This window comes from Spinacia oleracea, chromosome 6 (assembly GCF_020520425.1).
Source record: "Spinacia oleracea cultivar Varoflay chromosome 6, BTI_SOV_V1, whole genome shotgun sequence".
Classification (NCBI taxonomy): Eukaryota; Viridiplantae; Streptophyta; class Magnoliopsida; order Caryophyllales; family Amaranthaceae; genus Spinacia; species Spinacia oleracea.
This window is the reverse complement of record NC_079492.1, coordinates 146,858,908-146,882,191: the sequence shown is the minus strand read 5'-3', so window position 1 is coordinate 146,882,191 and position 23,284 is coordinate 146,858,908. Positions and strand designations below refer to the sequence as shown.

General features: G+C 34.1%; 3 protein-coding genes across 6 annotated transcripts; all 3 read right to left on the bottom strand.

The window, feature by feature from the left end:
* Positions 1 to 210: 210 nt before the first annotated feature.
* On the bottom strand, positions 211 to 6,158 carry LOC110781341 (vesicle-associated protein 2-1-like). Its single transcript, XM_056833353.1, has 8 exons — positions 5,743 to 6,158; positions 4,216 to 4,286; positions 3,967 to 4,048; positions 2,677 to 2,792; positions 2,488 to 2,562; positions 1,470 to 1,544; positions 862 to 900; positions 211 to 451 (listed from the first exon to the last, which is right to left on the bottom strand). Exons 1-8 carry the CDS (start codon positions 5,837 to 5,839, stop codon positions 362 to 364), a joined length of 645 nt encoding a protein of 214 aa, XP_056689331.1. The 5' UTR covers positions 5,840 to 6,158; the 3' UTR covers positions 211 to 361.
* A 1,892-nt stretch (positions 6,159 to 8,050) lies between these two features.
* On the bottom strand, positions 8,051 to 10,381 carry LOC110781786 (uncharacterized). Of its 2 annotated transcripts, none has more exons than XM_021985839.2 (4): positions 10,232 to 10,381; positions 9,560 to 9,701; positions 9,324 to 9,448; positions 8,051 to 8,473 (listed from the first exon to the last, which is right to left on the bottom strand). In XM_021985839.2, exons 2-4 carry the CDS (start codon positions 9,639 to 9,641, stop codon positions 8,240 to 8,242), a joined length of 441 nt encoding a protein of 146 aa, XP_021841531.1. In that variant the 5' UTR covers positions 9,642 to 9,701; positions 10,232 to 10,381; the 3' UTR covers positions 8,051 to 8,239. The 2 variants fall into 2 exon arrangements, with proteins under 2 accessions (XP_021841531.1, XP_021841532.1); XM_021985840.2 differs by having other exon boundaries at positions 9,560 to 9,695.
* A 2,120-nt stretch (positions 10,382 to 12,501) lies between these two features.
* Positions 12,502 to 20,044, bottom strand: LOC110781785 (uncharacterized). 3 transcript variants are annotated; one of them, XM_056833354.1, is made up of 3 exons: positions 19,683 to 20,044; positions 17,966 to 18,298; positions 12,502 to 13,300 (listed from the first exon to the last, which is right to left on the bottom strand). In XM_056833354.1, exons 2-3 carry the CDS (start codon positions 18,160 to 18,162, stop codon positions 12,868 to 12,870), a joined length of 630 nt encoding a protein of 209 aa, XP_056689332.1. In that variant the 5' UTR covers positions 18,163 to 18,298; positions 19,683 to 20,044; the 3' UTR covers positions 12,502 to 12,867. The 3 variants fall into 3 exon arrangements, with proteins under 3 accessions (XP_056689332.1, XP_021841529.1, XP_021841530.1); XM_021985837.2 differs by having other exon boundaries at positions 17,966 to 18,198; XM_021985838.2 differs by having other exon boundaries at positions 17,966 to 18,171; positions 19,683 to 20,043.
* Between the last annotated feature and the right edge of the window lie 3,240 nt (positions 20,045 to 23,284).

Here is a 23,284-nt window from a genome sequence, read left to right as displayed (position 1 = left end):
ATCAAATTTCTAATGGTCAAATTATATTTCTTGAAGTGACTTTCAGCCCCTATACATAGTAAGGTTGACAAACACATTTCAGCCATTACATAACTCTCAAACTGAACCTGATCCTTGAACCACCAGAAACTAATCCTATTCAACATCTAAAAGAGACAAAATACAAGGTGAGAAAGATGACAGGAGAACCAGAAGGAACAGGAAGAAAAGAATACAACAGTGCATACCATTTCTGCAGTCAATACTCTGTATGCAAATGAAAAATATGAAGGTAGGAGTAGAATATATGCTATGCAAAGAATTATTTGTATTCTAAACTAGTGAAGATAATCTATTTCATAGTTCGTGGAGACAAAAAGTTTTATCTGGAACGCGTACTTGAGCGCGCCCATGATATCCGCACACAAAAGATTGTCCAGTGCTTGTATTGTGCGTGTATCTTGTGCGTTCCCTGAATCATCCCAGAAACATAGAAACATTAGTGATCAACTCATATTAAACCAGCGAAGTGTAAAACTAAGATCAATACTTCTAACAGATAAGCAATTTAATTTGTGCTCAGTAAATTAGTAGTATCCTATAAATTTGTGTTAGATCTAATAATAATAATTCAAGCATTTCATGACTTTATAATTGCATTAGTTTCAGCATCTGACCTTTCAGAAAGAGGGAAAAAACATACTAAGAGACTCTCATTGTAGTACACAAACATACTTACATACTCCATGCAACATTTTTATGGTCTAAAGTAAAGGCCGGGTTTTTCCTCACAATCTCACTTGTAGAGTACTCCGTAATTTATAACAGATAAGAATTGACTGAACAAATAGTTCCAACGCGTTAAAGGCAGCAGTTGCTTACAGAATTGAGGCGGGGTTGCGGATTTTGTCGTTGCAAAGCCTGATTCAATCCAAGAGATAATAACATAAGTAAGCATGGAGATAGGAGAGCGACAAAACAAATAGATCTTCAAACCAAAGGCAACATATCTAAGGTGAACGGTGCACCCTCTTACAATTTTCCCTTACATATGAGGAGAAAATGTGAAAGGGGCCACAAATGACCGTAAAGCACCATCTGATCAATTGGTAGAAGCTATACCTGGTTGCACGTAGTTCTACATGCAACCGGTTCGTTTTATACTTTTAACCCCTTAAAAGCAATTGCCTTAAAAGCATATTTTTATAGTTTAAAGCACATATTTACAAATTAAAAGCACTTTTTACAGTTTTAAAGCGCATTGTTACAAATGAAAAGCAAAGTTTTGCAAGTAAAAAGAAATGGAAAATATATAAGCATGTGCTTTTAAATCGTTAATGTGTTTTTCAATATGTAAAATGTGCTTTTAACCCGGTTGCATGTAGAACTACATACAACCGGTGTACCTTCTAATTTGTGCCATCTGATGCACGACACGGTTCACCAGGGTGCACCTAAGAATTTTTAAACCAAAGCCCGTCAGCCCTTACCAATTCCTGTTGGAGTTTTTGCTTTTCTTGAATAGCTGCATCTCTTTCTTTCTTCACGCGCTGCAATTCTTGATTCTATCAAGAGATAGAAATACATGTTAATAGAAGAGGAGTTTTAAAACTGAGGTTGGGTACCAGTAATGCATTACCAATATCTTAGTTTATTCAAAATGACGACTATGGGAAGAAATCTAAACTAAGGGAGGTTTCAGAGATAATGCACCCAGGTGAATGACCGACCCCATTTTTTTCACATCCTACAACAAAAAATAAATGCATGTATGCAAGTATGCAACAATCGAACCCATTTTTTCACATGCTACAACAAAAAGAGAAAGAAAAAACAGATTTCATCCTGTTTAAGCAGTTTATATTTGGGTGTAGCTTCTATAAGAGATATTGTTACCTCCTTTTTTTTTACGAAAATGTAGTTCATATAAGTTCATTTTAGGAGGAATCGTGCATTTTAGGCTTTGTTCTGTTCACCTTACTTCCACTCATTTCAGGAAAAATAAGTTTAGATAAGTTCAAGAAAAATAAGGGTTGGTCAAGTACAATTTATAACTAAAATAAGTTTCGGTAAGTTCAGCTAAAAATAACTGAAAAATTAGGTGAATAGATCGCACCCCTAATTTTGAAAATACTAAGAACATACTTAGAGCAACTCCAATGGTTGGCTAAATCATTTATAGCTTGGAATGCCACATCAACTTTTTAAGGTATACAATTTTCAGCTATTTGTTGCTCCATTGGTTAGCTACTTCTGAATTATTATTTTTTGTATTTTGTTTTTACGTTTTCATGCAAAATATGCAAAATATGTGTCTGACAAATTTTCAAGCTAATTAGCTCTACAAAGCTAATTGGCCAAACAAAGCTAATTTAGAAAATGTGCAACAATGGTCTAACTACTAGCTTAACATTTTAATATTTGCAAGCTAGTCCTTTTTCTCAACCATTGGAGTTGCTCTTACATGCCTATTCCAGGCTAGGCTTATTTAACTGGTGTTTTAATTACCTGATCTGAGTTTGCTGAGACATACACAACGTCGAGTTTGCATTCCTGAACGATCCTTCCACCGCCCTTGTTAAACTAGATCCGTGTTCATATTCAGAATTTCAGACACATCAGTCATGGAAACCATATATGTTTTGGCCTAAACAAATTAGGATCCATGAAAAAACATTGCCCCATCGATTTTCTTACAATTTCAGGTGAAAGATCATCAAGTTTACTATTCGGAGGCACTATTGTGCTTTGAAGAAGAAATTTATCCTTGCATTCCATATTTGGAGGATATTCCTGTTGGGCCTGAACAGTGACTGAAATTCCAATTGTTTTTCAAACAATCAATAGAATTCTTCAAACAGGTAATGAATGCAGAAATATACAAATTATAACAGCCAACTGTTGAAGATGTTTGCATCAGATATAAACTGTGCTATCAGTTATAGCCTCAAAACAGCATATTCTTGAAAAACTGGAAAAACTGTTGTGCATTAAGAGTTGTCTAAGGAGAATTGAGACTAGTACCATAAAGTGACAAACATCCTAAAAAAATATCTCACTTCCAGTTTAAAGTCCATAAAATGTCACTACAAGTGTTTACTAACTGAAGCTTATTGACAATTACAAGCAAACATAAGAAGATATCTAACTATCTAAGTGTCAACAAGGTATTTAACAATAGTTGATTCGGTAGTGACGGCCTTTTTAGTAGCCGATAATAAATGGTGTGAATGAGAATAAATTTTTTAGTGTCATTTGACAGAAAAATGATATCATAATGTCTATGGTAATGAAACCTTCTCTCATTTTCTTCATAAATTTGCATTTCTGCCAAATAACTCACGAATGGTAATGAATAGTAGGGAAACTTTTGAAGAAATATAGATAATTTTGAGTGAAATAACATTACCATGAGAATACATAATGATATTCCTTACAAATTCATTCCCGTTGACACCATTTATGGCGCAATTTAGAAGGTGCACCATGTGTCATGTTCTTTTGTTTATGCACATGTGTTCTTTTTGTACACATGGTGCACCATGCTCTATGTGCACCATGGTCCATAGTCCACGGATTGTCAAGAGTTGTCTAAGGAGAATTGAGAGTTGTCCATAGTCCGCAATTTAGAAGGTGGACCATGGTGCACCTAGAGCATGGTGCACCTTAAGAACATTAGTATATAATTAAAAGAACATATGGTTATGTAAAAAGAACATGAACATATATTTTTTTATATTTTTAATAAAATTGTGATTTCTTATAACAAAAAAGTAAAACATTATATTGCATGTTCTTTTGTCGTAGTGTCATGTTCTTTTGTTTATGCACATGTGTTCTTTTTGTACACATGGTGCACTATGCTCTATGTGCACCATGGTCCATAGTCCACGGATTGCCAGCACCAAACGAGATGTGAAATCTTAGACTATATAATCATGAGCCTTTTGGCAAGCAAAAGTCTAAAAGGTAATATTAGTTAATTACCTCTTATAACACATGAACCCCGAGGACGAATAATACCAGCATTGGGTGATACACGATACTTCTTCGGGGAAGTGGTCTTAACCTGGCAAAAAACGTTAAACATTCAATTATGGATAAGAAAGATAATAGTCGATTTGTCCTGTTTATAATAAGAAAGTATAATCCCTCATTTTGATATCAAAACGTTAAACATTGTTGCAAACAACATCAGATAGATGTAGTAGAAATTTTGGTATGTGAAGGGTTTACCTTAAAAGCAACATTCTGATCTGTTCTGTTAGTAACTTTCATGTCACAATAGCTTTGCTTTTTAAGCTCAACTGTTGGAAAGATAGCAAATTAGCAACAGGGAAAACAAACAAACAAACAAACAAACAAGAGTCAAGAACAAGACGAAATTTAATATACCCCGTACAACTCAAATCTTATTTACAAGTGGTATACAATAAATATTGTAAACCTGATTAAAAGTTAACTCAAAATTATTAAAAGTTACATTTTTCTATGTAAAAGTTATTTATTTACATTTTAATAAAAAATATTTATTCAAATTACTAATCATGTATAAAGTTAATCATTTAATTCTTTAAAATGTTTAATCAACTTATTTTAATATAATATAAAGTTCATCAAAATATATTAAAAGTTACGAAAAGGTAAAAGGTGTTCGTGCAAGACCTTTTACAACACAAATATCCCTACGACCCTACCCTTAAAATATTACCTCATACTAACAATTCGGGAAATGATAAATCCAAGGAAGAATTTCACTTCTTCCAAGGAAATCGCCTTTAAAAAAATGTGGATTTCCTTGGAAGAAGTAAATTTTTCCTTGGATTTATCACTTCCCTAACAATTCACCAAGATATCACCGGAACACCATATCCTTGTTTACCAATTCTCTATTCACTCTTCAATCAATAATCAATGTAAGAGTATGATTGAAAATACAATCATAATCACTTTCAATTTTAGGTCATAATTACACAATTGCCTATTATAGTTTCATTGGAAAGTATCTCTTGCACCGTAGATCAACCATTAAAACCATAATAACTTTGATTAGTTCATTGGAAAGTAATTCATCAGCATAAATCAAACACTATGGTCGATATACTTCCTCCGTTCTTATTTACATGACACAATTGAGTTTATGACACTATTCACACAAGCTCCTTTGACTTTATTTTGTGATTTATACTTAAGAAAAAACATAGTCGTGTGGAGTCTTATTAGATTCGTCTCAATAAATATTTTTTAAATATCAACTTTTTATAATTTTTTCTTATCCATAATTGGAAATATAAACGTTTGAAATCATGCATTGGCAAACGTGCATAAATTATTGTGTCATTTAAAAAAGAACAGAGGAAGTATATATATATATATTATAGCTTACTCTAGAAAATTCGAGATATGTAATGAAAAGTTGAGTGGTATGTATCTAGAAGTATCTTAGACGTGTGATGTGGAAATAGGTAACATGTAATATTAGATAGTGTAGAGAAATCTAGAAACCAGGACACAACAACTATAAATATGTTGTATGTGCAAGGTGGGCTAATCAAGAGAGCTCCCACAATATGACGGGTAGAAACCAGAGTTTTATTAATCAAAATGATTAAAATATAATTTTGTTATATTATTCTGGTCCATCAAAAATTCTGTGTGCGTCCTTGAAGTTCTATCAAAATCAACAACAATAATTTACTATATAAAATTAAACACAAATAATAAAAACATAAATTAATGAAAAATAAATAAGGGGCATCTTACTTGAAAATTTGAGCTCTTCGGGTAGAACGGAGATCAATCTCTTGATTCGTTTCATGGTTACAATTTGATTTGAACCCACAACACAATTCACTATCATTTACCACAAACCCTAATACTTTAAATATTAAAATTAAAAAACAGACAAATTTTTCAGAATTTCGCCCAAAAAACAAAAAATAAAAACAACCAATTCTTAATTACTCCGTAATAAATAATAAATAAATCAGAATAAACAAGTTGAAAAAAATTTATATTAGAGAAATATAAGAAGATTAAATTAGATAGTTACATGACGATGCAAAAAGATTACGCAACAATGGCGGATCAATCACTCATATAGTTACTAAATTGAGGAAAGAAAAGGAAGGTTGTGGTTACTTGCGCACCTTTTTTTAGAAACTATGTTAATTATGGATGAGTGATGAATACTTAATTCGATGGTTTTTATTTTTGTTTTTATTTTTATTTTTATTTTTATTTTTTATGTATATTATTAACTTCATATCAAATAACGAAATAGTAGTTGTGTAGTACTCGGTAGTCGGTACTCCACTAACTAATCAAAAAATAGTTACATATAGTTATCAGATGATTATGTTCAGTACATTTCAATCAAACATATACGTAGTATGTTTTATAATAAAATACTAAAATAGTTTATATTTTTATGGTTGATATCAACGATCTTATGCATACGAACGTCGGTCGTATGTTTTAAAAGTTACTCAACTATTATTAGTTAATTGTCTAAATTTTTATTTGTATTTATTTATATTTTTGAGAGAAATTTTTCATTTGTATCATAAAGTCAAATTTTATCATTTTCTATTATAAAGGGGAAAACGACTTTTTTTTTGGTTGCGTATGAGCTTTAATGACAATACAAATTAATGAGGCGGGTGATTCGAACCTGAGACATATCATACACAGACACTCAGTTTTAACCATTCATTGACTATATCGGTGAGTCGGTGATTAAACCTTTAATGTACAAAGCACGAGTTTTTAATGTAACATTTTTAGCTTTTAAGAGCATCTCCAATGGTTACATGTAGGGACTAGCTTGCAATTTTCATAAAATTCTAGCTACTAGCCAACCATTGTAGTACATATGAGCAATTAGCCAAGTTAAGCAAATTAGCTCTACAAAGCTAATTAGCTTGGAAAAAAAAGAACGGAATAAAATTTGTTTATTTGATAAGCTTTTGAATTGAATCATAAAAATAAATGGTTAAAAAAATTCAAGCAACTTGCTACCCATTGGAGCAAAATACACTTGAAAAGGTAGTAGCTTGAAAATCTGACATGGCAAATGCAAGCAACTTACCAATTTGCTTACCATTAAAGATGCTCTAATGTAACTTGTGGTTTTAGAAACAGCGGATGGTAAAAACTTAGATGCGAGAATTTGAAGATTTTCCTCACTTTTTTTTACCTCTTTGTACATTGTATCGTAGAAACTGGAGTACGTGGTATCACTTTCTCATTTTAGTTCATATTTTTACTTGGTCAAATCAACCGTAGGTGCGACCATGTGAAGATTGTGCCTCACAATTTTTTACCTCTTTGTAAATTGCAGTGTAATTATAATATTGATTCAAATTAAGATTATCCTTTGATAATTTGCTTAGTGGTTAATTTGAAGGTTTAAGGTTTAATAATGCCCGTTAATTTTATTTTGGAAGGTAAGTAAACAACTAAACATGACAATCATGTCTTGAATCATGAGATGAAACGGCTATCCATCTTTTATAGGAGGGTGTAAACGTGACAATCTCGTTGGCAAATCATGTACCAACTTTGATTTAAACACGCAAACTCATTTTTTGTCAATCAATATCAAGTTTAATCTATGATTCTTTCCAAATGATACCTAGAATTAAAAACCAACTTTGTTCAATTCGATTCTTCCAAATGATACTATGATTATAGAATTAAAAACCAACTTTGTTCTTTTTGCCAACAACGTGTTGGATCATGTAGCATAACACACATACGAATAGGCCTGGTTATTGGGCAGGTCGGGTCAAAGTCAGTACGGGTCAAAGCGAGTATGGTAATGAAAAGGCCATTTTTAGCAGGTCAAAGCGGGTCAATTGTCAATAACAAGGCGATAGTAAACATGTCAATAAACGTGTAAGGAAAAATGAAAAAAAGAAGTCATACAAGAAAACAAGAAAATATGTATCTACCCAAAATTAAAACCTATTGATTTGACCCTATCCCTATACCCATTGAGCTACCCTGTCTAATAACCGGGCCTACATACAATGCATGAAGTTGATTACAAGCAAAATACGCGTTGCAATTTCACCACGAGAGGGCGGAGCAAAATGACACTAAGGCCAGAACTCAATCAGAAATCTGAATTGAGTAGCATCCACACTTACAATCTGCAAATAAACCGAGTAAAATTGCCAAAAATACCGACTGTAACATAAACTTGACAGAGTTATATCATCTTCAATGTTGGAAGTAAGGTAATTCTAAGGTTCTTCTAAGCTGCAGTCTTCAGGTGAGGACTCTCAACGTCTCCATAAACAGGATGAAGCACGTGTCCGTCCTTGGGCTCAACGTGGATCCACTTGCGCCCGCTCAACTTATGTGTCTCAAACTTAACATTGCCTTCTTTCAGTGCATATAAGGTGTGATCTTTTCCAATCCCAACGTAATTTCCAGGATGGAAACGGGTTCCCCTCTGCCGAACAATGATGTTACCAGGTATAACTCTCTGCAATCAACCACCAAAATACAGTCAATACCATTTCTTCAATGCTGTTCAAAGGTTGAATATTTAACTTTATTTAACCTCATTGACAGTAATCAATTTTCTATCAGTATCAAAAAATTGCTTCTTGGCAATAATAATACCCATTTGTTTTGGTCAGAAGCACTGCTCGACTAACTAACTAGTCACTTAGCATCAATTTGAAAGGTGTTACAGAAATCACACATACTATTTTCCAAAATGATTAAACTTGGAACGAAAAAGAAAGGTGAAAGAGGTGGGTTCAACCGCAAATTCTGAGAGAAAGCTATGCTAACTGAACATGAAAGCAATTGAGAGAGTTCCACAAATACACAGACAAGGTTGCCACTAGTACTCTCAATATGTGATGTACCTACTTGATTATATTGTCCAGGATAGAAGAATAGCTCATCAAGGACACAATCTAAGGCAACAAATGTACCCACATGAAGAGTTTCCGGGTTGTAAATTTGTCATAGCACTAGAAAGATCATAAGTTCATAACTAGTATAAACCTTAGTCAAGTCAAATATGAAGATCAAACAAAGCCAAATTAACAAAAAGATTGCAAAATATTGAAATGAAGCTATGCATATTGGTTAAATCATTAAATGATTGTTTTGCACATTGTCAAGTGATCTAAACAATAAGAGAACAACATGAGAAGCCTAGCATTCTTTTAGCAGAAAGTAAATTATTCCGTACTCGTATTATTTACAACAATTACCATAAATACAGGAATTATATGACACATTTGTAGTAAGTTATAATTTTTCCAAAGAACTCTCAACAAATTAGAAATTTCATTCTCAATGGCAAGATTGTGTTATACCTCGCCTCCGAACTTTTTCACTCCAAGGTTTTTAGGCTTTGAATCTCTTCCATTTTTCGTTGATCCAGCCGTTTTCTTAGAAGCCCACCTTCTAAACATTAAAGCCAAGCCTGCCCCAGAAGCATCTACATTCATAAACACAGAATTCAAACATCAAAAGTCAAGTATTTCAATCCCCCTTTTCCCCAAATAAAAGGACAAGTCATTTCTTAGTCTACAATGAAAGGGGGCAATACCAGTTGCACCTGCATAAGCAGGAACATTTGTGATCAAGTCCCTGAGACTTGCTCTTTTGCACAACGATGCAGCGAAATTCATCGTATTTTTCGATCAATAAGCACCGACTATATATGAAATCAATCAATAATTTCCCTGCAGCTAGCATTGAAATAGTTCAATCAATAAATTTCCTGCAGCTAGCATTGGGATAGTTCGATCAATACTGATTTGCTAAAGGAAATCCATCGATTCTGGGCAATCTAATTCCAACCAAAGTCCTTTATATTCAAATTTCATTTCAGATTCACGCAAATTCACTCAATCAAACAAAATTCAACAGTCGGATTATTAAAATTCTGCTCAAGCATTTCCTAAAAGAATCACTAAAACAATACAAAATCAAACAGTAGTCAGTAGATAACTAAATCGGAATAATCACGCAGAACCCATGTATTTTAATTGGAATAACAACAAGAATTGAACATTTGCACATGATTATCAGAACCCTAAAACCTGGTTTTTTTTTTACGAACCTAAGATTTGGGGGGAAAGGGGGGAAGCTGAAAGAGTAAAAATTAATTAAGAGTTCAATTTTTGTAACATTTTAATAATTTCATGTTGAAATGATAAATGCAGAAGCCATTAATTTGAAACAAAAGAAAGGTGGACAAATTTAAGGAGAAGAAAACCTGGATGAACTGCTGCTCTGCTTCTTGGACGGTTTGATGAAATTGCTGGAATATTTGCTGAGTTTTCAATTTGGTTGAAGGACTTCCCTGGGCTACCTTGTGTACGACCCAGGCCCAATCGCTTAAATGCAATAGCTAATAGGGGTGAGCAGAAATACTGGTTATCCGGTCCTGGACACGGAATCGTAAAGGACTCGGCGGGTCCGAACCCGGATCCAGTACCGGCGGGACCGATTCCGGATCTAGATTTCTAGGACCCGTAACCGGCTATCCAGTGAGATCGGTTCCGGAACCGAGTACCCGGTACCAAAAGCAATACAAATAGTTCGAAAAATATAATACTACTCTATAAAAAAGCAACATCCGCATCCAATTAAAAAAAAAAACTCTAACTTTGTCGTTTTAATTGCTTTTGCAGGTACAACCAGCTCTTTAATTATGTAACTAGCTTTTGAGCCCGTTCAATGAACGGGCAATTATATAGTGGTTGTTAAGCTGTCTTTTAAAATGCTAATTTTATCGAGAGCTTGCGTTTTTAGTGGGAATAGATGATTCACATAGAGGTGAAAGTTGAAAAAAATTAGATGGTGAATTAATTTGAGTGTTACAGAGGGGGATGGAGTGATCGAGTGGAAGCGATTGAATGAATATGTGAATTAAATTGTGAATTGATGTTTAATGAGGAAGATGAAGTGAAATAGGTGTTGAAGCTGTAAAATATTTCGTATTACAAACAACAACAAAAAAAAATTGAAAAATAAATAATTTATGGATGAAAGATATATGAGGGTGACATGTGTCACCTAATCATATATGGTAGGGTGATACGTGTCAACTAATCATATATGGTAGGGCGACACGTGTCAACTAATCATATATGGTTATCATTTTTAAATACTAGGTATTGATTAGCACGATTAATCGTGCGTTTAATTATACCATTATCCAACTAACAATATGTTTTGCAGGGAACGATAATTAGGAGCAAGGGTTGCCCATCAGATCAAGTTGTGTGCGGCTGTGCGCTAGTTGCTGGCGCATTCCGCCATGATGTCATAATTGACTAATTGGAAAAAAAATATAGACTAAGGTAGCAATTGACATTCATTGTTATTTGTTAGAAAGGTAGGTAGTAATCGATAACTTTGAACAACTTAAGTTTTTTTTTTTTTTGATAAAACTTTGAACAACCTAAGTAGTAATTAAGAATCTCTCACAACCTCTTTAGTAATTGACAAATTTTTTTCTTAAAATCCTCACCACTTCAATCTTATTCAAATCAAATGGTTCTTTCTCTTCTTGGACTAACAATAGACTAATATCTATACTTATTCATTTGTTTCTTTCTTTTTTTCTTTTTTGTTTATATGCTATGTTCTCTATTTAGAGCGATCTAATACAAGAATCGACCTGTAAATCCTAACACTTATAAAGCTTTGAACTTTGATTACTATTCATGTAATAGTGGTATTACTGAAATACCCCTCAATTCCTTCTTTGTTTTCTTTTTGTCTTTTCCTTAACAATAGTGCATTTACCATTTCCCCCTTCCCTCTTATTATACTTCATAGTAGTTGTTTTACTCTTCCTTCTTATTACACTTAATAATTTATTTGCTTAGCCTTTTCCTTAAACATAGTGTTATGCTTCCTCCGTCCCTAAAAGATCGCCCCATTTGACTTTTCACGGTCTCCAAGACATGACTTAAAACTTAAATACGTCTAATACTACAAGCGTAAAAATTATAAAACATTGATATTCTGAAACTTTGTATGTTTGTGAATTTCTTATTTAGTATGTACTGAGGAATTTTGCAAGACAATGTTTAATGTTCTTGGCCAATACTCTTTGTCTTTACTCCTTTTGTAAAACTTAAAAATCTTGGTTTCCAAGCACATGTAATGTATACTATTTATTACCTAAGTATTTGTGTTTAAAATTTGTACATTTGTGAATTTTATATTTCGTTTTTCCGGGCCTTTACTATACATGTTTTACAAATTTACTTTCACTAATCGTTTTTAATCCCTTGGGAGACCGCGCGTGCTAGCGCGTGGTCCAACAACTAGTTATCACAAAGAGTACGAAGTTTTCTGTTTTGATAAATGAGGGTTTAGGGTTTAGCGTTTTAGGGTTTAATGAATGTTATGTTCTTCTATTTAGAGAAGATCTAATACAAGATTCGACTTGTAAATTATCACAAAGGCTATAGGATTAGGACCTCTAATGAATGTTCATTGGAAATGACTAGTTATCCCAAAAACTAAAAGAACAATGAAATTAAATTTCGTATACAAAAGAAACAGTCTACCACATCAACTGTGTCTGTGCTGAACTCATAAAAATTCTGAGCATTGCATACTACTATGTACGGTAAAAGTGGGAACCGGTTTTTTCCAGGTCAGGACATGGACCGCTTTTTTAACTACCCCAAGCGAGTACCCGCTTTTACGGGTACGCGGAAATACGGGTACCCGGATCTGAACACCCCCTAGTAGTAGTAGTAGTACTATCATACAAGAGGGCTCTTATGTCAATAGCCTACAAGATACCAACGAGTGTAATACTGCAAAACTGGTTTACAATCCTGAAGAAAATTGCAAAAGCTTAAAGGTGGTGGGTTATGAAGTGCAATCTCAAGCAGTTGCAGCCAACTGCTCATGGTCTGAATGTGAGCTTCCATCTGATTCACCACCACCCTCGAGATCTGATATTTTCTCGGGCTTCACTGGCCCGTACAATCCTCTTCTGAATTCTCTTCGGGCCGTTTTTTCATCTAGCTTCATTTCCTTAAAACTTTGCTCAAACTTGGCTTCATCCTCGGGAGAGAAAAACGAAATCTCCTTGTTCCCAAGCTCTTCATACATCTTCTCGATTTTGGCTTTCCAAAGGAGGCCCATTTCCGTGTCCATTTTATGATATGGTGTCTTCAACAGGTACTCATCAATACCACCAGCCTTGTCAATGCAACGTAGAGCATGTGTGGTCACATGGACACGAATGTGGCGGTCTAAAATGTAACTGAAGAGTCGTTTCTCTTGCACGTTCGGCTTCCAAGTTCTCCTCGACCTAATAATAGTCCAAAAACACAAGACCGAGCCGTCAAATCCTGCACAGCCAAAGGTCAACCAGGAAGACATCCCATAAACTATAGAGATTTTTAACATGACATGAATCTTAGGATGCATTCAGCAACCAAAAATCGGTTCCAAACAAATAGGAATCAGCACATTGACATGAACAGTTGAACACTAATGCAAAGTTGGATAAAAACAAACAATTATAATTGAAGGCTCAAGCATATAACCATGTCTCCCCATAACCCATTAGTAGACAAAACAAGAAATAGAATAAAGCACATTAGTTATCTAGTACTTGAACAAAAAAATTCAACTCTAGGTTTCTTAGGGTAGATTGTCTACGGAGTATATTATCTGTAAAATTAGATAATTTCCTAATGGTTACCTGTTAGAATATTCTCATTGATTGTAAATCATGTAGCATTAGTCAAAGTCATTATTCTGTTAGCATAATTGGCATGAATGCGTAATTAGTTAGCATACAAAAGCCATATTATTCTCCTTGTATTATGTTTATATTGCAAAATCAATAATACAATTGTCACGGAAAATAATTCTTTCATGCTAACTAATCACGCCAATTATGCTAACAGAATATTGACTTTGACTAATGCTACATGATTTACAATCAATTACAATCAATGAGAATATATTAACATATATTCTAACATTACCAAACCTAGCAAAACTTATACTTGAGGTGGCCAACAGAATATGGCCTATTTAGTTTCCTATAAATCCTAGAGCCTTAGGGGAGAATCTTAAACTTTCCACTTTGATACCCTGAGGTTTTGCACTCTTCCACTTTGGTGCCTAACTGCCTGTATTTCCACTATTTTCCATTTGGTGCCCTGGCATTTACATTCTTTAACTTGAGTGCCACACAGTTAACTCAGTTAAGAGCTCTGTTTAAGTAATCATCTTTCCTAAAGATTCTTGTTTCACTATTAATTTTGCTTCGGAACATGGAAATTTTCCATATCTTATATTTTATATTAGTGTGAATGATTAATTTGTAGGAGGTTTTATCCTCTGTTGTGATTTATGATTTAAACAGAGACACAGTGAAATAAAAGTCGAACATTGATTTTCGTAGCTTTGATGTTTTTCTTTTCAGAAAACTTAGGGTCAGGTTAGAATTTTAGTTGTCAGTTATCCAATGAACAACAAAGAGGCATGTAACTCATTCTATAACCAAGTTCTTAAGTTTTAACGGCGCTACAGTGGGGAAAAAATTATATAGACGTTGCACGTCAGGCCACGTGAAAACACAGGGCACAAAAGTAGAATTAAGCCAAAACTGAGGTTACATACATTTTATTGTACCCAGCCATGGGGCGTTCATTAAGCACAAAGAAAAAGGCAATTTCTCCTTGTTTGATTGCCAAACCTTCATGAGAAAAGTGGCTTGCAACAAAATGCACCGCGTATGAGGGCATTCATTACAACACTAAAGAATCAAATTCATGACAGATTAAAGAATCAAATTCATGACAGATTTGATTTACCCTGCTATAAACATACAGGTTAACACAATCAAAAAGATTTTTTGTTCCTTTAATATTGTAGTGTATTATACCCAACAACTGCTTACTCATAGGTTTTGCAGAACAGGGCACTGCTAAGACAAGAAATAACTAATGAGTCAAAGACAGTAGTACTGTATTTTTGTGCTTGGATCAATTATTTTACATTAATAAGTAGGATGGCGAATTTCGAAGTCAAGATAAGGGCTAGAGTTGTGTTTGGTCAGTAATCACTTTTCATAGAACTTTATAGTCAAGCACCAGCGGAAGGGCCTAATCATCATTAAGTTCAAAAATATGCCAAAGCTACAGAATTTCAAGGTTTGAGGAAAGAATAGAAGAAATCAAGAAAATGTCGTGGTAAAAAGATCGCATGACACAGTTTAATGTTAATGAGGAAATAAAATTTCACAAAGCAAAGATTGAAAGCGTTGAGTAACAGGGTGTTTGAGAGCTATAGACTCTGAAAAAAGTGAAATTAAAGAAAACTAGTGATCTTGATGGATTCAATAGTGTGACGTTTTGGACCAAGTAGAGCCATAGTAAGCTTCAAACAATACCTGGCAACCCTGATCCCAATAATTAGACTTCCAGGCAGAAAATGGAAGAGAACTGGGCAGAGAGTGAAGCAAATCCCAAAGATGGTGAGCAAAAGGAATAAAGGATAGGCTAAGTGAAAGAGACAAAAGGGGAACAAAAGAAGAGAACATCTGATAGAACTGTTGAGAAGAACGATGATATTAGTGAAAGCTTTACAAGAACTCTGAATGTGTGGGGGAAGCATGGATTCCATTTATCATTACTTTAGCTACTAAAAAGAAATGCTTAGAATTCACAACAATCTTGTCACTAGGGTAGAACAAAGAGTTGGATTCAACCAATATTTTACTGGTATAGTGGCAAAAGGGAAAGATGATAGGGTGTTATTACCATGGAATTAAAACTCGGCCAACAAGGGAAAAAATTAGTGTTCAGTGTGTCCTTGACTCTGTTATCAGCGACTCTCGAGAGGTTTGAATAGGAGAGCATTCATCTTGTTGTATACCCGGTATTTCCCAGGAGTGTGATTACAACAAAGACGTGTCTTTGATCTTTGCACAGCAAGGTACTCAAAATTCACTAACATCCAAACTAAATGTTGACAATTTGTGGGTAGTTACTAGTTAGGGACTTAGGGGAGCCTAAAAACATCCAGGTCAACATGTGATTTCAACTTAAATTAGTAAATGCTGCCAAAGGGAATGGAGATGCTACACACAAAAAGGATTACTATGGGAACAAGAAAAAATAGAGAGGACTAGTGTTTGGCTATGTAATTGTACTGGGACTGACCAGCACATATTTTCAAGACAATGTGACTCAACCCTACATTCAGTTACAGACTTACAGGACACAATCACACAAGACACGCCATACATTAAATAATATTCATACCACAAGTCTCTCAACCCACTAACAGTATTACGGAGTATGAGCATGTAGAAATAAAATTCGTCACATCTTGCACAGAAGAAAAGACAGAAAAGACATGGAAACTAACTAAAGAATGAGAAGCTTAGCCAAAAGCCCAATAATGATATCTAAACTTCAAATGTAAAACCCAAGGGATCAGGAAAAAAACAAAGTGACGAGCAAGATAAGAAGGAAAGCAGCATTGAGAAGAAAGGGCAGCAGTTACTGGAGATGATCACTAAAGCATCAACCAAGTTGATCAACTCGCCTGAACTTCTTGGACGAAAACCGCAGCATCTTGACTCTGGACATGGTGGGTCTCATTGTTTTCAGTCTATTTATAAATATTTTCAGCTAACAGATCTAGGAGACTGGGATTTCTCTCTGAAAGCCTAAATACGAATTTCTTCTATAATAACAGCATCTCATGGAATCCAACATGTCAATCCTTTATGTGTGCCTTAAAGACATTGCTGGGGATGCATAATATGGGTTGCTAATTTGCTATCATGCTAATATGTAACTAATATATGAAACTTTTTATTAAAATTTAAAATAGACTTCCTAAACTCAATACCGGTTACTATCCTGAATCTCAAAAACTAGTTGAACTTCTTTTCCCTTTCCAGTTCAGAACTTGGTTATCCACCCCTAGAGTGAGGTGGAGTGTAATATATTATTTATATTACTTGGAAAGTAGTTGGGTCCAGATAAAATCGGTATTTGGTATCATCTTTAAGGAAGAAAGTGATCTCGTAAGATGAGTCAGATTTGATTTGGAGCTCAGTCACCATCTCATCAATGAGGAACTGAGGTGGACAACATTTAAAGAAAGGGAACAACGGTATCAATTTAGAGATCCTACAGAGTTTGGAGCATATTGAGTTAGATTAAGCCATGAAGGGCATTGACTCAAGGATGCACCAGCCAACTAGCCTTTACATTTAACTGATGGCAAATCCATGAGCTCTTTCGATGCTTCAAGAGAGCTTAAAATTTAAGAATCACATATTTTTTTCCTTTTCAGGAGATGGTGAATATTTTGAATTGTATGTATAAATCTTCAAGGAACCGATGAACAGAACCTAATGCTTATTTCAAGTAAAGGTATGACGACATCACCATCCAACTTTTAAGTTTGCTGATGACACATTGACACTTAATCACTCTTCACTCCTTCCTTTCTATAACTTGAAGAAATTTTGAAATGTGCTCACGTTTCATCTACAAGTCTAGAGTCAACTGTTCAGGACTTCAGGTGATTCATTTCCTAGATATTAATAAGCTTTTTACTGTATTTACATCATTAACCAAGTCAAGATAAATATAAAACAAAAACCTAACACACAGTCTACTTTGCTTGAACCTTTGACTCTTAATTTTACCTAAAGTACCCAAGTGGGATACTCAGCACTCTGACATGCATCAATTTGGACAAAAGACATGCAAATATTTCGTAACAGAGTAACATGTAGACACATATATGCATCTCCCTAGTTGCTGAGTAAGGGTAACACTAGCAGACACTAACGACTGCAACATAACACACAATATAGAAGAAGTGGAAACAAGTAGAGCTAAGCAATGAATAATATCCAAAAACAAGAACTTGAACAACAAACCACAAGCATAATATACTAATTTGGGGCAGGGAAGGGAGTGTTCAGAAAACATACTTATTGCCTCCGTCTTCGCTAACTTGGTTGCCAAACTGAATATGGCGACCGGCAAAAAGCCCTCGCTTAGCACGACCCATGACTACCTCATTATTTGGTATGTTCTTTGTTAAAGCCTCTTTGACACCCCTCGTAATGTTATCTTCTCCAACTTTCTTCAGTATCTTCTTCATGGTTTCCTTTGACCTGAATGCCATTTCCTCTCACTAGCGTGTTGAATATCACAAATCAGTCTGATGTTTCATAAAAAATATCTTCAATAACCCATTTCACAAATGAAGAAACTTTCCATCTAACTCAGATTCAGAAAGTAAGACAGCATGCTGTTGACAACTGACATAACATTATAAAAAAAAAAATCAGAAATCCATCAGATAATGAGGATTTTGAGTTGGGCTCAGCTAGTCGGGTAGCTATCCTTATCCCACTCAATAAATAACCTAGAATTAGAAGCTCGGTAATGTGAATGACTAAGCTTATGCCAGTATCCGCAAACACAACCCAAACACAAACATCAACAATGATATCTAGATAACACAGTGGTGAACACTTCAAACATAGGACGACTAAATTGATTACATATAATAAAATCAAATATCCTAGTCCAAATTACAACCAATACCTTAATTCAATTACCCTTAACTAAACGAGTAATTAAGTGGGCCGCATCCAAAGATTGTAGTTATGCTAAATGGTTCAATGGAATTGAGACCTTGTTAACACACTTCTTAAGGCATTAGGGGTTCGAATCTAACCTATACACTGTCTTCTCATCGACAAAACCACCACCACCTACATTTCCTCAAGCTCAAGAATTAAAAAAGTTAAAAAAAAGTTGCCCAAATTCTAAATTAATCAAACTAAACTTTATTAAGCCCTGGAATTACTGGCCTTTTCTACCATGCCCCCTACTCAAACAAAAAACAAATTAACCCCCAAAAAACATGAATTTCAACAACAATTATGAAACATGTATAGAATAATTAGACATAAAACAGCACCAAAACAAAGCAAGAGAAACAAACAGACTATATTAAATCGAAAATGATAAAGGTCGCAACATGCGACCTTTAAGCCGTGTCACAATGATGACATGGCATGCTTATGTGTAATGATTTAAATTGGAAACTAAAATATTTAACTTATATAATCTATTATATATGTTTCACAAAAAGGTAGGAAAATCTTAATATTCTGATTTGTTTCATTCTTTACCTCGATTACCTAATTTATATATTTTTATAGTAAAAATATTGCATTGATAGTAAATATTTATGATGACGCATAGCATACGTGGCGCTTATATGTACCAATTAAACTGCGACATGTAAGATTGCGACAACTAAATATTGTCGCAACTTGCGACCTTTATCATTACCCATATTAAATATCAACCTTTCATCAATTGAAACATCATATTCAAACATACAGGCCCAAGGAAACATAGAATGGTGATTGTCAGAAAAATTGAATAGGATTATACGAATTTCAAGTAGCATTTCTCATGAAAAACACCAAGACAAACACAACAGGAAATACTTAACAATTTGAAACCCATCCTATCAGAAAAATCGCAACATATCAATATATCATACAAGTATAATACGAATCTCACAACACCAAAACAAAGATAACAAAAACCCAACCCATAATATATTATTAATATTTTTTAACATTGCAAATAAAATCAACAGGAAAATCGATTCTAGATAATTACCCAAAATAGCAGCACCAGACAAGGGAGATGGTCGGCAGAGGCGGCGACAACTATGGATACAACTAAAACTACAACTACAAGACGCTATCGAGTTTTAAGAGGAGGAGAATGCGATGTTGGAAGTTGTTTATGTTCAAATAAGCCCACAAAACGAGAGTGGAAAACTGGAAAAGGTGAGAGGACTAAGGACTGAGGAAGAAGATGCAGATTGGAGAATATTTTTTTTTAACGGTTAAGGGGTTGTTTGGTTCGCGGACTATGACGTACTCCGTACCATTTGTTTGGTAGGTAATTTGAAGAATTTCAAACCTACACCTCAGACCATCAAGGGATGGCCGAATGGGGTTTAGAAAACTTTAGAGCATTGTTAAAGGTGGAGAAAAATAAGGGGGGAAATAGAAATTTTGGGACTTAGGTCCTGTTTAGTTCACCTAGAGCTGGCAATGGGTTGGGTTGGGTCGAAATCAGGTCGACCCATTTATAAACGGGTTGAGATTTTCCCAACCCAACCCGACCTGTTTAATTAAACGGGTTGAGATTTTCAACCCAACCCAACTATAAACGGGTTAACCTGAAGTTGACCCGCTTAATTTTTTCCCACTTTTAAGTGTAAATTGATTTGACTATAGAATTGCGAGGTGATTTTGTTATGGCATATCTCATAGCAAAAAGTAATACTCCAATATGTATTTGACATGAATCAAAACGTCAAATAATTATTCAATGTTGAAGAGAAAATGAGAAATAAAATCTTTCAAATCACATTCTACAGATCTATATTACATACTTGCTTGAACTTAAACGGGTTAGGCGGGTTGTTTTCGGGTTGAAAATTTCAACCTGACCCAACCCATTTAATTAAACGGGTTGGGTTGGGTTGACCCATTTAATTAAACGGGTTGAAAATCTTGACCCAACCTTTTATTATTGGGTTGGGTTCGGGTTGGGTTGGTGGGTTGGGTCAAATTTTGCCAGCTCTAAGTTCACCTTATCTCATGACTCTATTACTTATTTCAGATTTAATCAAATCAGACCAGATCAGATCAGATCAAATCAGAAAAAATAAGTTTAGATCAGATTAGATCAGAAAAAATAAGTTCAGATCAGACCAGATTCTTCTTATTGTTGTTATTGTTGTTATTGGCATATATTTATATCATTGTTATTATATTTAGTATTTTTTTACTATTATTGCTTTAATAAAAAAGTATGTTGGTTGTCGGCGCAATTAAAATCTATTACTTAAGGAATAAAAAAAACATTAACAAAACATTCAAATTCATCATACCCAAATTAAAATCATTAAGTCCAGATCAGAAACGATATGATCAGGTCATGTCCATATCATAACTGATTTTTATATATCAGAACCATTATATATCTAGACCAGAACTTATAGGATCAGATAATATCCAGATCATAACTGATATGTACAGATCATGTTCAAATCTGCAAAGATTTTGTCCACATCAGAACCGATCCTTAAAGAACCAATATGTTCATATCAAAACCGATTTGTACCGATCATGTCTAGATCAGAATCGATATATCCAGATTATAACTGGTCTAGATATCGACTCTGTAGAGATTATGTTCAGATTAGAATTGATCTGCAAAGATCATGTTCATATCAGAATTGATTTGTACAAATCATGACCAGATCAGGACTGGTTTGTACACATCATGACCAGATCATAACTGATCTGTACATATCATGTGTGGATCAGAACTGATCTGTACAGATCATGTCTAGAGAAGAACTGATCTGTACAGATCATGTCCAGAGAAGAACTGATCTATACAGATCATGTCCAGATCAAAACTGAATTGTACAGATCATGTCCGAATCAGAACTAGTCTGTACATATCATATACAGATCATGTCCAGATCAAAACTGAAACATACAGATCATGTCTAGATCAGAGTTGATCATGTCCAGATCAGAACTGATATGTACAAATCATGTCCAAATCAGAACCGATCTGTACAGATCATATCTAGATCAGAACTTATATGTCTAGACCATAACCCATCTATCTAGATCATGTCTAGGTCTATGTAATATAAGAAGTAGTTAAATCATGAGCAAAGTCAAATAAATAATAACAATATTATAAATTTGTGTAACATTTATTTTACGCATAAGTCGCTTATATTAATAAATATAGATTTTTGTTTAAACTTAGTTATGAAGAATCAGATCAGATCAGATCAGACCAGATCAGATCAAATTAGATCGGAAAAAATAAGTTCAGATCATATCAGATCAGAAAAAATAAGTTCAGACCAGATCAGATCAGATCAGAAGAAATAAGGTGAATTAAACAGGGCCTTAATGGTGGGGAAATATTTGCACTTGAGGAGTGCAAAATGAAAAATCCCATTGCCACGGTGAGAAATGGAAAAACCCTCACCAAAATCCTCTCCAAATGGGACCAATGACTCACTGACATGTGTCATGGTCATTTGGGTTTAACCAATCAGATTTTTGTTTTCAAATTGTATAACATTAATATTTCAACAACTATTTTTTGCCTTTTCTGATTAATAAATAAAAAATAAAAAATTACCATCGGTCTTATTTTTTCGAGATCTATAATTGACATCCATTTTCATATATTTTGACAAAAAAATAAATCTATTTCTCTCTCTAATTTTCATTATTATTTATTGTTTATTTTTATTTTTATTTTCTAAGATAATTGGTATTTAATTTAATTAATTATTACATAAATTTAGTATTTACGTAAACGAATTAATTAATAAAAATATATTTAGTAATGAACATAATTGTATAATTAAAATTAATAAGGTAGGTATATAGTTGATGGAGAATGTGATGGGGGTATGATTGAGAGAGGAGTGGTGGGGAGAGAAGGAGGCATGCTACATCGCTGGTGGACAGCGACAAAAAGACCCCATACCCAGGGCAAAATTGTATTTTCGCTACATGAGTTGAAAAGTCAAACAAATTACTAAGTATCGGCAATATGACAGTAATTGATACAACAATGACAATATTTTAATACAACAATGACAGTATTTATGTAAACGATGATAATACTTATATAACACTTGTATACATACTTTTAACCATTCATTTAATATGCAACACTTTTATCCATTCATTTAAGTATTCCCTTTACGTTTTCTATTTCATTACACTTGTATACATAATTTCCTTTTTTTTTGGTGATTGTGACAGTATTTTAATACAATAATGACAGTATATATATAACAATGACAATACTTATATTACCGATGACAGTATATAACAAGTTAGCAACACTTGTACACATTTATTTAAGGGTGGACCATCTTTCCATTTTTTTTTTAGGGTGGGTATGGGTCTTTTTGTCGCTGTCCACCAACGATGTAGACTACCTCGGGAGAGAAGATGGGTGGGGAGAATTTTTTGCTCATGGATAAGAGGGGGGTGGGGAAAAAAGTTTCAAATGGGAAAAATGATGAGTGAGAAAGTGGGTAGAGAGAGAGAAATTGTGATTTTTTTTGCACATGGTTAACAATTGTCTTAGGGGAGGTGAGTTGGACACACAAATGATACTCCCTCCGTATTTATTTAAGAAATACACTTGGTCGG

What these genes read in the sequence shown, in the direction of transcription:
- LOC110781341 (XM_056833353.1), bottom strand. Translation starts at nt 5,839, where the DNA reads ATGATAGTGAATTGTGTTGTGGGTTCAAATCAAATTGTAACCATGAAA. An exon ending in GGGTTCATGTGTTATAAGAG is followed by an intron (nt 2,793 to 3,966) that starts GTAATTAACTAA and finishes TTGGAATTTCAG; the next exon opens with TCACTGTTCAGGCCCAACAG. An exon ending in CGCAACCCCGCCTCAATTCT is followed by an intron (nt 452 to 861) that starts GTAAGCAACTGC and finishes GGGATGATTCAG; the next exon opens with GGAACGCACAAGATACACGC.
- LOC110781786 (XM_021985839.2), bottom strand. Translation starts at nt 9,641, where the DNA reads ATGAATTTCGCTGCATCGTTGTGCAAAAGAGCAAGTCTCAGGGACTTG. An exon ending in TGCTTATGCAGGTGCAACTG is followed by an intron (nt 9,449 to 9,559) that starts GTATTGCCCCCT and finishes TTATGAATGTAG; the next exon opens with ATGCTTCTGGGGCAGGCTTG. An exon ending in TGAAAAAGTTCGGAGGCGAG is followed by an intron (nt 8,474 to 9,323) that starts GTATAACACAAT and finishes GGTTGATTGCAG; the next exon opens with AGAGTTATACCTGGTAACAT.
- LOC110781785 (XM_056833354.1), bottom strand. Translation starts at nt 18,162, where the DNA reads ATGGCATTCAGGTCAAAGGAAACCATGAAGAAGATACTGAAGAAAGTT. An exon ending in AGCGAAGACGGAGGCAATAA is followed by an intron (nt 13,301 to 17,965) that starts GTATGTTTTCTG and finishes GACTATTATTAG; the next exon opens with GTCGAGGAGAACTTGGAAGC.